Genomic DNA, 17,584 nt, shown 5'->3' with positions numbered 1-17,584 from the left:
TATTTTTCGAATTTTTTTATATTACAAATGTGAATGTCTCTATTTCTTTAAAATTTTTATAATTTTTTAAAATTTTATAGATATCTAATATTTTTGCCAAAATATATCTGGATATTTTTTTTGTTTATGTTTTTTTTTTCATATTAAATAAATTTTTTATATCTCTGTAATTGTTCAAGGACAATTCGTGCTCCACCACTGCTTCCTTAAACAATTCCTGAAGCTGAACCAAGTACAAGGCAGAGACCATTTTAAGGGTATCTACGTGATGTCTTTGACACGCTCCTTCTCTATGCGCTCCTTCTCTATGGGCAAAGCTTCATATTCTTCGTTGCTTGGGAAGGCTTCGATTTGGGGTCTCCCATCTGACTCAATGGGGACCTTCAATTCTGCGACTGTGACAGAGCTAAAGAAGCTTACATGCATGGCATTCGAACTCTCATACACATTCCGACCACCTATGATGTTTTTGAAATGGGTTTCTATGATCTCATCACAAAACTGGGCTCTCTTTCAACAAACCAAGTTCCTCTTTGGATCGCAACACTAGCAACTCAGCCTTGGGTGAGGGCAGAGGCGGTCTGTCTGTCGGTGAGAGAGAGGTCTGTGTGTGTGGTTGTTGGAGGTGGGTAGATTAATACGAGAGAAAAGAGGAAAATTTTTATAGGTTTTAATTAGATTTACTTAATCTATCCGCACTGAATCGGACGAACCCGACCGATCAAGTTGGCCTGGTCGGGTTAATATAATCCGCGCGTCTATCCTATACAAATGAGCATGCTAACTATTTCCGCAATTAACCCGTGAAAAATCGGTTTACCCACACTGAACCGGACGAATCCGACCGGTCGGGTTAATATAATCCGCGCACCTCTACGTGGATTCGACCTTGGATCCATTCAATGTAGTGTACGTGAGCCATCCACTAGGTTAGTAGTTCCTATACAAATGAGCATGCTAATAATTATATATATACTAAAACCAATACCTTTTGTTTACCACATATTTATCATCTTAAAAAACTAATAATTATATCATATTAAAATAATAAAATTTAAATAATGTAAAATATTATTTTTATTCTTCAATAATAATATTGTATTTATTTATTTTTATAATTTAATTTTAATACATTGATATTATAAAATATTTTATACAGTTGTCATATTATATCCATTATTTTAAATAATCATTCATACAATTAAAATATATAAGATAATTATTTTTACTGACATAGCGTTATTAATATACTTGTGAAGACATACATTTTAAATTTTAACTTTTAATTCTAATTTATTTTTATAATTTTATATTTTTATTTAATTATGACCGAATTAACCAGATAAATCAGTGACCCACCAGTTGAAGTAGTAACCCAGTGACCTAATCGTATGACCGGATCAATTACCGATTTGTGTCTATAACTATGAATGTACCTATAGGTGATGGCTAATAGCTCTGGGTGGCTGGACAACATCAGTTAGCAGTGTTGGCTGAAGTTGGTTGATTTTTTATTTGTTTCCCAGTGGACTTGGAAATAGAAAGTTAATTAGTATTGACTTAAATACAAGAAAAAATATTAATCATCTAACTTTTATATTTTAGTATCATTCCTATTTCTGTTCTTCAAAATATACAACATAATAAGTTAAATATCTATTCTATTGTATACACACGGCTTAATTTCTTCTTGTCTTCGTAGATTTTCACCTACCTAAATTTTCATCTTTCACAGTGGTATTAAAAAATGACGACATTAAATGTATATCAGAAATGTAAAGAGACTGCTATACTAACTTGGATCAGAGAAAGTAAGCGAATACAAATTCACAAACTGTAAATAACTTGAATATATCTATACACACACAAATACACAATCTTCATAAATCATAGCATGACACAACTAATGGCCGACATCCTGATTCCTAAGGTGTTGTTCCATTGAACCATTATTTTAAAATTTAAAAGATCTTAAATACGTACTTATTAGAGGGTCTGTCTTTAATAAGCAAACACGTTTTGAGCATTTATGATGTGCGCAAATTAATATTTGAGTTCATTCTGCCGCTATTAACAATAAACTTAACATTGACATTGCTCTATTTTTATTCATGCGTTCTGACTCAACAAGCTTATCTCCTTTGGGAGGTACAAACCACTGATCTATGAGCCATCTCCATACTGGGGTAGATGGTCCAGATCAAAACATAACAAAAGAAAGTGACTTCAACTCACATATATACACATTACACACACTGACGGACAAAGCAAATAAACTTCAGATATGGGTGGATTACACATAAGATGTATATATGAACCATTAGATTTGATCATAAATGATGAATCACATAAGTGGAGTTTCCCATTCTTCATTGAGTTGTCCAATTCTGATCATAGCAAATTGGTCATCCGGGAAACGTGATTTTCCCATCATAAGCTCTTTAGAAACTTGATGCATGCTTGGTCGAGATTGTGGACTTTGGCTCAAGCATTCAAGTGCCCACTTTGTGATCCACATTATTTCCCCAACAATTGATATTTCAGGAAGGGGAGGTCTCTGATCTATGACATCAACCAATAACAAATTGTATGTTATTCTCGCTGTTGATGGTGACAACAATGAACTTATTAGGTCCGCTGGATGCTTTCCCATAAGAATTTCCAAACAAAGCACTCCAAAGCTGTATACATCACATTTCTCTGTCACTTCCATAGTCTGAGCTAGCTCTACATTCAATAATTCAAATGATACACAAGTATTGTAATAATTAATAAACTGTGATAATAATTTCCATGTAAAAATACAAGGTAAAAGTAATGGACTTACCTGGAGCTCCATAGCCATAGGTGACTGCAAGTGTTGTCCAATTTGAATCTGGGTTCAAAAACTTAGCAGTTCCAAAGTCAGAGACATGGGCTTCATAATAATCTGAGTCCAACAGAATGTTCTTGCTTGATATGTCACGGTGAACTATGGGGGGTTTGCAATCATGATGCATATATGACAAAGCATTTGCAACTCCTTTAACCACATTCACCCTCCTCTCCCAATCAAATGCAGTTGCTTGTTTTTCACTGCCAAGTGCTTGATCCAAACTGCCACCTTCCAAGAACTCAAAAACCAAAAATGAGAAGCGTGAATGCTGGCAATATCCGTATAGCTTTATGATGTTTCGGTGCTTCATTTCTGTCAGTGCTTGGATTTCATTCTCAAATGCTTTCAAATTGGACTTGTTCCCTGCATCTGATTCCTTATGAAGCTTCTTCACAGCAACAACCATACCTGAAGGCAACTCAGCCCTGTAAACGGATCCTTGCCCTCCAATTCCAATGAGATATTTGTCATCAAAATTATTGGTGGCATCAATGATAGTTTCAAATGCCATTTTTCCGTCATGGCTCCATATGGAAAAGTGTTCTTCTACTTGTTGCACTTCTTTAGCTGAGTTGTCTTTGTTTCTAGCACTTTTACAAAGAAAGTACAATGAAACAGCCACCACAGAAAGCACTAGTACTGCAAATATAACAAGTAATACCAATAACATGACCTTGTGACTTTTGTGCCTAGAACTGCTGCTTGGGCATGGCATCAAGCCAGTGACATTACCACACAAGCCGTTGTTATTTTTCAGTGACTCAATTGTTTGGAAAGCTCTAGCGTTTGGAACCGGTCCTTTTAATTGGTTGTATGATAAGTTGACAGAAATCAAGCTTGACATACTGCTACTAAAAGTGTTTGGAATTGTGCCAGAGACATTATTGTGTGAGAGGTTCAACAATTGCAACTGCTTCAGCTGTCCAAGCACCGATGGTATTGTTCCATTCAACAAATTCCCGCTAAGATCAAGAGAATAAAGAGGTTGAATTGGATCAAACTCAGAGGGGATGCTTCCATCTAGTCTGTTGTTGCTCAAGTTCAATTCCAACAAATTAGGCAACCCTACAACTTGTTTTGGAATGTTTCCTACAAGTTGATTGTTGCCTATGTCGAGATGAAGCAGGCTCTTCAAATTCCCTAGTTCTTTTGGTATCCTTCCAGTCAATTGGTTTGAAGAAAGTTGAAGCTTACCCAGTTTAGTAGCCTCTGCGATTTGTGGGGGTATACTACCGGAAATATTATTGTTGGATATGATCAAGGTATCAAGATTTGGGCACCTCCCCCAGTTAGGAGAAATTTGGCCATGAAATTTATTATCACTTAGATCAATAAATCCCAACTTTGGATATATGCCAAAATCTTGTGCTATATCTCCTTCCAATTGGTTACCTTGTAGCCTGATTCTTTGAATACTAGAGCAATTCTTCAAGCTTCTTGGTACTGGACCGGTAAAGTGATTATTATCAGCACAAAATGACTCTAGTGATCCCCCTGAGCAGATTTGGGGTGGCAAATTTCCAGTTAAATTATTTTCAGATACTAAAAAGATCATGAGGTTGGTCATGTTTGTTATGGCTGGTGGAATGCTACCTTTAAGATTGTTGAAAGACAATTCAAGCAGCGAGAGCCTCTTTAAGTTTCCAATTGTTTCGGGAATAAATCCGAAGAAATTGTTTTCTTGGAGACTAAGTTTTTTCAAGTTGATCAAATTACCTATGGAGACAGGAATTGATCCAGAAAAATGATTGACGCGCATGAACAAGTAGATGAGCTTAGTCATGTTTCCAACAGTGGAAGGAATGGACCCAGAAAGATTGTTTCCATGAAGTACAAAGCGTTCCAAATTGGCCAAGTTTTCTATGGAAGGAGGGATTGATCCAGATAGTCGATTGCCATCAAGGTATAGCCAGGACAAGTTAGACATGTTCCATATGAGGGATGGGATTGGGCCAGAGAGGGAGTTATTTGAAACAAAAAAGTGAATCAGATTGCTAAGGTTACCAATGGTAGAAGGGATAGTTCCAAAGAGAATGTTTGTGGATAAAACAAGTACCTCAAGCTTTGTCAACATTCCAATTTCGTGGGGAATGGAACCACTAAGCTTATTACCTGCCAGATCAAGATACTTGAGGCTGTTCAAATTTCCAATCTCAGGAGGAATGTGGCCAGAAAGATTGTTCTTGGCTATATCTAGGTATGATAGGTTTGTCAAATTTGCTATGGAACTGGGTATGGCTCCACTAAGATAAATACACAGGGAAAGATCAAGCCCGCGTAAACTCGTCAATGTCCACATCTCCTTAGGGATGGTACCCTCAAAAGCGTTCAAAGACAAGTTCAAAGTATTGAGTTTGGATATGTTACCAATGTGTGGTGGTATGGTTCCATAGAAGAAGTTGTTGTAGATATTAAAGGTGAGGAGGTTGGGGAGTGATGAGAAGCTGAGAGTGTGGAGTGTACCTTTCAGATTATGATTTTCCAGATTTATTGCCGTAACGGAATTGGCTCTGTCGCATGCAATGCCGTGCCATTTGCATGGATTCGTACCTGCCCACGACGACAGCACACTGGTGTTCTCAAGGCTGGCCTTCCACTTTAAGAGTGCACTTGCTTCACTCTTCTCACTTGAAGCAGCAGCAACAACATGGACACACAGGTACATGAGCATAATGCCCCTGCTGTATGTGCTACCTTCAATCTTTGGATACATTGCTAGACTTCTTTTCAATGTTAATTTTTGTAAATGGATGTTGTATTGCTGTTGTATATATATATATACAACTTCTCATATTGTTACTTGTCATTTTAATTAAGGTAGGATTCTGCTACGTGTAATATATCTATACAACTTCTCATTTTAATTAAGGTAAGATTATGCTATGTATATACCAAAATTTACTATTAAAATAAGCTACAGAATAAAATATATATTAAAATATAAATATATATTAAAAATAAATTAAATTACACATATATTTATATATAAATATATTAGTTATTAATTTTAATGTACAAATAATATTTTTGGTTAAGGTAATAGTCAATTTCTTGTTCTTCTACCAATATATCATATTTTAACAAGACACATATATAATAACTATTATTAGGGATGGATCTAGAAATATTATTATGGGGGCTAATAACATATATAATATTAAAAAATTATGTAATATAAGATGTATTACAAAAATATACCGATAGAGAATATATTTTAAAGTGCAAAAAATATGTGTATACTTTTTACTAATGAAGTACTCAATTCTTGGCATTATATGTTAAGTTCGAAGAATTAGTTGAGGTTGATTTACCCAAACCTAACATCGATTGGACGGTTTATAACACTGAAAATGAAGAAAAATTCGAGGGTATTTATCATATTATTGGTCCAGTTGAAGATGTCGACAAAGATGATATCCAAGGGAGGCGGATTGCAGTATATTACGAACGGGGCGGATTGCAGATCTATCAGAACGGCGCTCCCAGTTCCTATTAAATTCTATTTTCCTCCATTTAAAAAAAAAACACGCTCTCCTCTCCAATTATAAAATAAAAAATTCCCCTCTTTTTTTATTTTTCTTTTTTTTTTATAATTTTTTTATCTCTATCTTTAAAAAAATAAAAATAAATAAAATAAAAATGTTATAAAACACGAAAAGAAAGAAGAGGGAGAGAAAAAAATAAAAAATAATTATTTTTTGTTTTTAATAAATTTTAATTAAATAAAATTTTTTATTATTATTACAAATTTTAATATTTTTTATTAAATAATAAAACACATTAAAACTTTGCTTTGTTAACTAAATTTAACACATTTTTCAAGAGTAATTCTCAAAGACTAACAATCAATTTGAACTTTTTAGACCGAAAATTTTGAGATAATAGTACAAGGCTGCACAGCAGATACATCAGGTACATACAGGACCGCAATTCCGCATGGTCCCACCCATAAATTATTACATAGCACACAACACCATGGTAAATAGCATGAAACCGCAACGACGTTGTTTCGAATATTTTACACATGCTAGCTAGCTAGCTACTTGAAAAGAAGATATATATTTAACTTCAGTTGCGGCGTTGGACTACAATAGGACTCCTAACTGTGTGTTTTCCATCTGTCCACATCAATTCTCCGAACTGATAATTATTTTGATGAATTACACTCGATGCCTGTAGAGTAACTTGGAATGTCTTCTGTTCATTTAATTTAGTGAAAGTGAGGGAATTGGGCACAACAGTAATTTTGCATCCATCCAGTTTGGCAGTTGCATTATATGTGCCCGGGGGACCTACGTTGGTGAGTGTACGAGTAACTGTTATTGGACTCAACCTTAAATTTGGCAACGTGATTGAAGGGTAGTTCAAATCATTTATGCTGTGAGTTCCTTTACAAGTGAATGTTCTGTCGAAATTTAGTGCTGAAATGAGTTGTTGATCGTATCCAGATGCACATAAGAAGTTCAGATAATCATTGAGGTGTAGATCGTAAACAAGTCCTGGCTCTATTGCAAGATTGGGTTGAACATGTCCAGAACCATAAGCAAAGGGTGTTGCTAGCTTCTCATCAAATGCATCTCGAATCGGCTTGTCAGTGTTGTCCCGTGTGGTTGCTGAAAAAGACACGCATACTTAAGTTGGTTAATAAATCTTTGTATATGTAAAAGCATCAAATACTTTTATGTTTTTATCTATATTATCTACTATATATTCCGATAGATAAAGAAATTATCTCATTTAATTATTGTCACCCGATCCAATTTATGATTTCAGTTTTGCCATTGTATATATTTTTCAAAACACATATATACAAGGTTAGTAATAGAGTTTGTATGATGAAGGATATCGAGGAGAAAACAGAATTGTTTATTGAATTGAACTTGCCCAAGTATTTTCATGGTATTAACTACACCTGTTTTATTAACTCATATATTCTATATTGTATGTTTTATGTAATGCATATATTAATAATGCCATGAGATAATATTGTTAATAAAAGTGCAATACAATATATATTGGTTTAACCAACTGTTAAAATGACTTTTACATAGCGATGGCAACACTATCCAAATTTGTAGGTATTTACTTTGTCTCTACTCGTTTGGGACGAATAATCACCCGTCTCGCATCCGGGCAGATTTTTAGCGGGACAAGTTCTTAAGAGGGGCGGAACGAGATTGGGTTTAGATAATACTCGTTCCAGTATTTATATAATATATATAATTTTAATATATAATATGTATAATATATGTAAAATAATTAGTAAATGATTAATAATATTATATTATATTTAAATTTTTACTTTAATTTATGTTATATATGTAATGATGATTATATAAATTTTAAAATTTTATTTTATTTATTGGAGTTTAATAATTATAAGAATGGATAGGAACGAGACAAGTAGATACAAGAATAGGTTAGAGTTCAACATTTTACTACTACAAATAAAAATGAGACAAATTCTATACAAATTATTGTACAACAAAATAAAATTGAATAGTGCAAAAACTAGTCCCTACCCTCTCGTTCCCACCGTTACTTTAATTTGCCACCATTACTTTTACATGAAATAGGCTATTATACTTGGTTTATTTTTAGTATATTATTTTTTGACATTTTAAAAAGTTGGCAAGTTGACCATTACGTTAATGAAAAAATGGTGTTGTGGGTAATAATAATCTACCACTTTCAAAAAATAGCTTGGAGCTACTTTTTCTTTTTCAAGATAATGAACTTTCAGTTTCATAGCTTAAAAGGAGGTTGTTAGGATACAGACTAAGTAATACCAAAAAGGGGATTTTCACCTAAAAAGGAGTAAAAGTAACAAATTAAATAATTTAAAAAAAGGACTAAAATTTCACTAATATCACTTTTAAATCATAAATATCATAACATTAGAAATAATATTTTTATTTCAATTCTACTAATTTAGTATCCAAAAAATACAGTCGTTAACAAAAAAGTCTATAAAAGATGTTATCGACAAAATAACTCTGAATGATTTGAAAATGAGACAAAAATAACTAATAATTATTATATTTTTTATAAGTGACAAAAAAAAATTATATTTAACAAATAACTTGTCTATTTTATCTAAATTTTTGTAGTAACATTTGAATAAATATTTAGAAGGTGCACAAAAAAATCAGAACAAAAGTTGATTTCTAAATATTTATTTTTATCTTTCTAAAAATATAATTATTCACAATAAAAAAAAAAGTTTAACAAAAAATCACATAACATAAAATTACCAAATTTTAAGAATAAAAAAGATCTCATTTTTCTAATAATAAATGATAATTGTAAAAATTTGTATCAACATCTGATCTCTAAAGTCATTTTTTAGAATATATATTTAATATATAATTTTTATCGCGTTTTTAAATCTTTTCGGGACTTATTTGTTGTTAGAATCTTTTGAATTTTTTTTTTGGATTTTGCTAAGTAGACAATGACTTTTGTGAACCGTGTGAACAATAATGAACTCTAGAATTGATCTAGTAAAGTAAAAAAATATTCCACCTCAAATTCTCTCTTGAATTCTAACATTAGGATAATCATTCACACATCTAGTGAATTGAACATTCGACATATTCATTATTCACATTGTTTAATATTCTTGTTGTCTTCCTATATTTTTTCTTTTTTGTATCAGCAACGTAAATTTTTAGTACTATTTTGTTAATTTACTCTTTTTATATTGAGAAAGTATAAGAAGTCAATTGAATATTTGTACAATATGTACAATGGGGTTTAGAAATGTTCTATTTAATATTAGAGATATAACCATTAGTGTTACATTTTCTTATCCGCTTAAGTTTTTGAAATGAGTGATTTCATCACATAATAAAACATCAAACTAAATAATAAGACATCTGTCATTTTTCAACCATAACATAACTAAAATGTAATAAATAGATCCGTATGCAATTAGGATAGACATCAGAATGTGCTTGCATTAAATTTCATATTGGATCAAAGGAGCTATTGTTCATATCAATTAGCTATTAGTTATGCTTCATTAGTTCCAAACTTGGGCACTTAAAAAGAAGATCATGGCATTGCCCACATCTATTCTCTGTCTGTTATATTAGGCTTAAGCTTTTATATTTCTCTGTCTGTTATATTTCTGTCTTATACTGTCTAAGCTCTAAATACAAGTATAAAACCTTAGGAAAACACACTATCAAGCATAATTTTACTGTGTACGTACCACTAATGGTAATCATGTAAGGCGTGATACTGTAGTCAAATTAAAAAATTATTTAAGGTGATAATTAAGGAGATATACGTTACCAGTAGTCATAATTGCTGATTTAATAGCTGCAGGACTCCAATTTGGATGACGAGTTTTGAGAAGTCCAGCAATACCAGCAACATGGGGGCAAGACATAGAAGTTCCTTGCATTACATTGAATGGAAATCCCCGACGATTGTCTGTCAATAAGTTAGATACACTTGCAAATAGAGAATAGGCAGCCAGTATGCTCACTCCAGGTGCAGTCACATCAGGCTAAAACCAAAACCAGTATCAATAATATATGCATTATTTTAGATTAAATAAAAAAACAAAGTATTATTACTTGTAGTAAACCTTAAGTATGGATGGCTGAATTTCATTGGGCCCTCTTGAGGAGAACGCAGCCATAACTGGAGCTGGCTTTCTTCCAAAGACTGTTTTAGCCGGAGACAGTCTTATTGTGCTGGTAGTAGGCGTTACGGGACCCCTGGAATAAAAATATAGTTAGCGTACTTGCTTGTGGCTACGGGAAATTATTACTTAATATTAAATTATTATCACTCTAATATTGCGGATAATAATGATAGAGGAGTGTACCAGTAATTTTTGTAATTTATAATCATCAAATAATCATAATAGTATTTTTAATAATGTGAAATTTCATTCAACAGTGTGAAATTACTTATTTTTCTTTTACTGATTACATGTTAATCAGAATTTAACAATAGATTTTTCCATAATGATAATAAAGGGACGGAACTAGGGTGAATAATTTACGTGGCAGTTATGACATGTCTTGCATCTGGAGATCCACCTTCTTCTCCACTTTCGGTGTTCACACCTGAGAAAACCTGGGGCTCAGCAAGAACTGTATTCCCCTGTTTCTTTTGGTTGCGCACGATGATTCCCTTTGCACCAGCTCTTAGAGCTTCCTCACCCTCAGACACTGATTTTATGCTATTTTCTCTATAGCATTCTACTATTTTGCCCCTCACTTTTGCTGGATCAAGTGTTCCTCTTCTACAAAATTGGCTGCACAAGAAACAACACGCATGCAGACATATATATAGGACCAATAATTAACAAACAAACCTTAAGATATAGCTTCTACTTACGCATCTGTAACGGACGCATTGGCGAGTCTACCATCAGTAGAGAGTAACAGACGGAAGGCCTGGTTTGGCGGCAAGTCTATGAAAAGACTGCCTCCCTAGAAAGAATCGGGAAAACATATATAATAAGCTTTTAAAATATATTTTTTAATTTAGATGCGTAATATATATATATATATATATATATATATATATATACCGTGACTTGTCGGTTGTCAGAGAAAGTAACGGTACTGCTAAAGTCCCTATCAATGGTGCTAGCAGCAACTGTAAAGACCCATGGAGCCACATTGACAACAGTTCCATGTGCGGGTCCATCATTTCCTGCTGAGGCAACTAATAGTATGTTGGTAGCGGTGGCATGGAAGGCCCCTATGGATACCACATCGGAGAATATATCGTCAGGGTGGACTACATGCTGGCCGCCAGCAAGAGAGAGGGAGATGATATCAACACCATCACTTATGGCTTGGTCTATTGCCGCCAAAATGTCCGCACCATAGCAATCGGCCGAATCAGTTAGAGACCAACACACTTTGTATACTGCAACTCTGGCTCTTGGAGATCCACCCTTTGCAGTTCCATTCCCAACCGCAAATACATGTGCCCCTGAAACAAAATTCCCACCTGCAATTGCTAGTGTGTGGGTACCGTGGCCTACAAAGTCACGTGCTGTACGTAGCTTTGAGTTAAGCTTCCCGTTATAAGCCTCAAAACCATCGGCAAAGAATCTTGCTCCAATTAGCTTCCTGTTGCAAACATTTTTTCGGAAACCGGCAACTTTGTTTATCTCACACACATTTTCTCCACGCCATTTTGGTGGAACGGGGCCATATCCCTTGTCACTGAAACTCCTCGATTCCGGCCAAACTCCTGCTCAAGGCGAAATCACAGTGTAAAACAATTTGGATATGTTGTGTGTTAGTTAGTTAGTTAGTTACACTTGCGCACACTTACCTGTGTCAATGTTAGCAATGATTGTATTTTCACCGAATCTTCCCTTTTGCCATGCTGAGTTCCCTCCATTTCTGTTTAGTCCGAGAAATTCCCACGACCGGGTCGTATGCAATTTGTGCTCTTTGCTCAAGAACACAGACACCACACTCGGGTTTTCTGTGCCCGGGAAACATTGGGTTAACTTATAATTTTAAAGATTTAGATAATATGTGTCATAAAAACACAAATTAATATCATTAAAAAATGCAAAGTTTAATTTTTAATATATTTATTATGTATTTATTAAAATAAAAAATTTAAAAATTTCTATTAATAATAACCTTAGCATGTGTTCTATATATATTTAAACCCTAATTTTAGTCTGAGATTGTATTATCGGTTAAATAATTATTGCATAGCAGGTTAGCGGAAAAAAAAACGAATAAAAACACTATGATATTATATTAGCAGATATTATGATAATAACGACGAAATCATTCTCACTTGCAATATGTGCTGCTTCTTCCTTCTCAAGCATCGCTGCAAAGCCATTGATGTGCTTATTATACGAGTATACCATGGCTTCTTTGGCTTTCTCATGGCTGTGACAAATTAAATCAATTTCGTCATGTGAACTCATTTGGAATTTTTTTTTTTTGGCATCAAGTAAAGAAAAAAAATGAAAGAGAAATTGTGAGGCCATTTTAGTATAGATACAAAAAATATATATAAATAACATTTATTGTAAGAATTAATGAGTATTCTTACAACAAAATACCCAATTTTTATTAACGTTTGTTAATTGCTGTCAGTAAGAATAAGTGTTGAATACAAATATTATTAAAAATATTTCTTTTCAAATAATAGTTATCACTCTTCAAAAGTACTTTACTTAAATAATTATTTTCTTTGACCATAAAAATTGATTATTTTTCTTTTGTAGTACATGTATCAAAAAATTACTTATAGTTCATATATTTATTCTAAATATAAAATTCAGAAGTATCTCAGTTAGTGTTATTAAATATTCCTTTTTATTTATAGTTTATTAACTATTTTTTTATTTTGAAATTTATGTAATTCAAAAAAATAAAAGAATGAAGTAAAGGAAATGGGAAAAGAAAGTTCGTGGGATGGGATTTATAATTCAACGATATTTATGTGTATAAGAGAGTAACTAACGAGGTTATTTTGAATCATAAAGACAATTAAATGAGGATCAATTTCAAATGACATAAAACCTATATAGACCAATAAATGTAAAACACATAAAATAACTGTTAAAAGATATTGCTGACAAAAATAATTCTTAAAAAAGAGATGATAGGTAACTAATGGTTTTTTTAAACAATATGAATAATTATCAATCAAATAAAAATATACTATATTTTTAAATTATCCACATAAATCTTAATATTAGAATAACCATCTGCACACTTGGTAAAATGAACATTCGATATATCCATTGTTTACATTGTTTAGTATTTTCATTGTCCACCTATACTTTTTCTTCTTAAAAATATATCAATAAATAAAATTTTGAATGAATTAAAAATTTAACAAAAAAAATCAATAAATACTATATTTTTAATAAATGATAACATATTTAACAAGCGATTTATATATTTCATTTGAATTTATGTCAATTAACTATTTAAAAAGTATACACAAAATATTAGAATAAATTTTATGTTTAAAATTTTTTTTATCAAAAGAATTTGGTCATTCACAATAATTTTAAAAAAAAATATTTGTTTGACATAAAATTATTAAATTTTAAAGATAAAAAAATTTTATTTTTCTAATAATTTATACAAAAAAATTGCATCAAATCTGATCTTTAAAATCTTTTTTAAAATATATATTAAAAAATATTTAAGGGTCAACATTTTTTAATATTTTTTGTTATTATTTGACTGATTCAAATATTAAATTATTTTTAATAAATAAATTTTATTAGTTCATATGTATAAAATTTAAAAAAAAATTGAGCGCAAACTATATTAAATTATGTGTATAAATTTTAATAAATATAAATATAAAATATATACTTTTATGTAAAAAACTTATAAATTATTAAAATACTAACTAAAAATAATAATATTTATTGGTCATATATTATTGATGTATATTTAATGGTGTCTACTTTCATACACAATGTCAGTGTATAGAGAGAGCAAGAATGAATGATAAGTTTTATGCATTTCATCACCTTTTTTTTTTTTATAAAATATAATTTTATCACCAATGTGATGCCAACACTTTGTATGCTATGTATATATTTGTTCTGTATGTAAGTATTGCTCATATTTGTCGTTCATATTTCTTTCAAGTTACTTTTGTTAGTAATATAAATTTTTAGGTACTATTTTAGTAATTTATTATCCTATAATTTTTTTAGGAGGACTATATCATTCACTTCAAAACTAAAATTATTTATACCTTTCGAGAACTGAAGATAGCAAATCGTAATGAGAATATGTGGCAGCTTCAAAGTCTGCTGAAGTGGGGCTTGGACCATGAGTATGTGCTCCCAAGTATACAATGTAGCACTGTAAAACAGAGAGCGAGAGAAGATCATCAATTGTGAAATGCGATCCAGTAAAGCCAGGACCATAGAAAATTAGAAAGCAATGTGGGGAAGTTCAGGAAAACAGCGAGCAAAAAAATCAAGGCCAAAATTTCGAAGTATGAGAATTCTTCGAAATTACTATGCATTAAGCAATAAATTAAAAGAAACAGCTTGCCTTTTTGCTGCCATGAACAGCTTCCGGCAAGAGAACGAAAAGAAGAAATGTTGAAACTATAAGTTTAAGGTAAAACCTCAAGTTGCCCATGTTTGCACAAGTAGTCATTGGAAATTGCTTGGCAAGTATGATTATATATAGCATACGGGGTCTCCTACTCTATCTCCTGTCCTTACATAGCTACTACTTTAGTACTTTTGGGTTGTTTTAAGTTTATTTTAAAAAAGGCTCAATTTTAATTTATTAAAGCCTTAAAGGAAAAATTCATATTAAAAAAATATATATTTTTAATGATATATAAAGTAACAGAGTTCAAAAGTTTATTAATAATATATTTACTAATATCAAGAGTAGAGTTGTTTACTTGGTTCGTTCTGATAGGTAGGGTGAATATAAAAGAAAGGCTAAGTCGACTTGGGATTATTAGCCACGAGGATAATGTCTGTGTGTTATGTAATACTAAGGTGGAACATGTACACCATTTATTTTTAGGCTGTGGTTTCGCTTGACAGGTGTATTGTGGAGCGCTTGGTTATTGATGTTACGTCGACAGTGGTCCATTCCGGATTCGATGAAAGAATACTTTCTGTGTTGGACTGAGGAATCAAGAAGAAAGGTGGGTCAAGAGCAACGATTAAGGTGCTTCTGCACAATCATTTGGAACATTTAGTTGGAAAGAAATAGAAGAATCTTTTAGAATAAAAATAAGAGGGTGGAAGAAATAATTAGTATGACCGTGGTGAGCTCCAATGAATAAAAAGGCGTGGATCTCTTTAGTTGTTGATGGCTATGCCGGAAATGACAAGGATTTTTGTGTGCTTTTATGTACTCTCTTTACGTGTTTGTTGTTTTTATTATTCTGTTTGCTTCACTGCTTATGTTGAGCACTTTACTTTAAAATAAAAATTAAAAAGGAAAACCACATGAAACAAATTATTCGGTGGTCGTAAGTAATTTTTATATGAAGATACTAGTTAATATCTATATTGATATATGTTATATATGTTTAGAGGTGAACGTGGATCAAATAATATTCGTGATCTATAATATATATTTATTCATATTAAATCCATAATTTATAGATATCATTTAATCCGCATAATCATCAGATCTAATAATATTAAATCTGCACTTTAATAAGATGGAATTATAAAGTTTGTATTTATATATGTTGATTCAATCCGTACATTCACACACTAAATAAATAAATAAATAATATATAGCTAAGTTTAGAAATCCTAATTCTAAAAATTTACTCCTCTGTTTCGGCGGTGTGCATCTTCCTCACTTCCATGATTCCATCTCTCTTTTCGCTTCTCAAACCTCGCTTTTGGTTATCAGTAAACACCACCAATGAACACCTTCTTCCGCTGGTTGCCTTCTTCATTGTCGCCTCGCTGTCTTGCCACTGACCAACATTCTCTGTTGCCTCCTCGTTCTTGACCACTAGTCGCGCTAGGAAGCTCATCACCTCGATCATTCTTCATCGCGTTGCTCTTGAAAAAAATCAAGAATTGATACTTTAATAAAAACCAGAACAGAACAATAAATGAATGAATACTAAATTACTTGTATTAGACGAAATGTGTAGTATTGTATATGCATGTATACATGCAGCCCTAGAGCTAGGACAGCAGGTTGTACAACCACAGCTTGAGGAAATTCTTCTCCAATGGATCAGCTGCAACGTTCAGATTTGTAGGGTGCAAAGATTCAATTTTTGGAAACCACACTCCTTATATAAAGAGGGATATATTCAGCCAGATTTTGAAATTAAGAAAGAGAGCACTCAGTTGCATCACTCACAGCATACCATATTCTTATTTTCCTTCATTATTCTTTGATTGAATATCATATTTTTTGTTTTTATCTTTCTATAAATTAAAAGAAAAGAACAATATATGAGGCATTTGAAAAAAGCAAGTGAGAAAAGGTAAGAGAGATAAATTTTTTTAAAAAAAAGTCATTTATATATTTTTTATGTAATTTTGTTTTCTGAGATATGATGAATCTGGATGATTCTTCATTTCCTTTTGCTAAATTAGAAAAACACTTAGTGTGAAAGTTAGATTAGGTGAACTTAGTGTTAAAAAGCTTAGTGAAAAGCTTAGATGATTTTTAGGTGGATTAGGTGAAATTCTTTGAAATTGCATGTGCTTATAATTGTTTTAAAATTATAGTAAAATTTTATCATTATTGTATTGAAAACCGAATGTTAATTAATTATATTGCACTACATAACTAAATCAGGACATATAACTGAAAATTCTTATGATTTTTCTTTTCCCAGCCGAAACAACAATTTAGAAAGTATTCTAGATTCAATCTTTTTTTTAGATCATTTAAAATCTTTACCCTTAATAAATAGAAAGAAATGAAGCGCCTCGTCTAATCGTTCTTATTTTGGACGATGGAGAGGAAAAATGACAATTACACGCAAATATATCTTTCAAATTAAACTACACTCTTAAAGATAACAAATAAAAAGCACTTGAAGAAAAGTCATAGACCTGGGTTAGGAAATGAAAAGTGTGAAGAAAAGAAAAAGAAAAGAGAAAGCACATTACAGTTTAAAAAAGAAAAAGTTATGATGGATAATGGGGGAAAAATAGCGAGAGACAAAGTATACACCTTTTTTAACTTGGCATCCGAATATCCAATTTTCCTCATG

The 17,584-nt window shown here is 31.9% G+C and overlaps 2 protein-coding genes across 2 annotated transcripts; both read right to left on the bottom strand.

Annotated features, from left to right (window-relative positions):
• Positions 1-2,070: 2,070 nt before the first annotated feature.
• LOC130972887 (MDIS1-interacting receptor like kinase 2-like) lies at positions 2,071-5,546 on the bottom strand. Its single transcript, XM_057897216.1, has 2 exons — positions 2,828-5,546; positions 2,071-2,727 (listed from the first exon to the last, which is right to left on the bottom strand). The coding sequence occupies exons 1-2, from the start codon at positions 5,544-5,546 to the stop codon at positions 2,345-2,347; spliced, it is 3,102 nt and encodes a 1,033-aa protein (XP_057753199.1). The 3' UTR covers positions 2,071-2,344.
• A 1,280-nt stretch (positions 5,547-6,826) lies between these two features.
• Positions 6,827-15,003, bottom strand: LOC130975753 (subtilisin-like protease Glyma18g48580). The gene is made up of 10 exons (XM_057900494.1): positions 14,914-15,003; positions 14,609-14,718; positions 12,671-12,768; positions 12,188-12,343; positions 11,430-12,103; positions 11,234-11,328; positions 10,896-11,150; positions 10,473-10,605; positions 10,175-10,391; positions 6,827-7,488 (listed from the first exon to the last, which is right to left on the bottom strand). Exons 1-10 carry the CDS (start codon positions 15,001-15,003, stop codon positions 6,944-6,946), a joined length of 2,373 nt encoding a protein of 790 aa, XP_057756477.1. The 3' UTR covers positions 6,827-6,943.
• Positions 15,004-17,584: the final 2,581 nt, after the last annotated feature.

This window comes from Arachis stenosperma, chromosome 4 (genome assembly GCF_014773155.1).
Source record: "Arachis stenosperma cultivar V10309 chromosome 4, arast.V10309.gnm1.PFL2, whole genome shotgun sequence".
Lineage (NCBI taxonomy): Eukaryota > Viridiplantae > Streptophyta > Magnoliopsida > Fabales > Fabaceae > Arachis > Arachis stenosperma.
This window is presented reverse-complemented; position numbering and strand designations above follow the sequence as displayed.

Excerpts from the sequence above, each read along its gene's own strand:
- LOC130972887 (XM_057897216.1), bottom strand. The coding sequence starts at position 5,546 with ATGCTCATGTACCTGTGTGTCCATGTTGTTGCTGCTGCTTCAAGTGAG. Across the intron at positions 2,728-2,827 it reads CTATGGCTATGGAGCTCCAG|AGCTAGCTCAGACTATGGAA; the intron begins GTAAGTCCATTA and ends TATTGAATGTAG.
- LOC130975753 (XM_057900494.1), bottom strand. The coding sequence starts at position 15,003 with ATGGGCAACTTGAGGTTTTACCTTAAACTTATAGTTTCAACATTTCTT. Across the intron at positions 12,104-12,187 it reads CATTGCTAACATTGACACAG|GAGTTTGGCCGGAATCGAGG; the intron begins GTAAGTGTGCGC and ends CGCCTTGAGCAG. Across the intron at positions 11,329-11,429 it reads CTGACAACCGACAAGTCACG|GGAGGCAGTCTTTTCATAGA; the intron begins GTATATATATAT and ends GATTCTTTCTAG.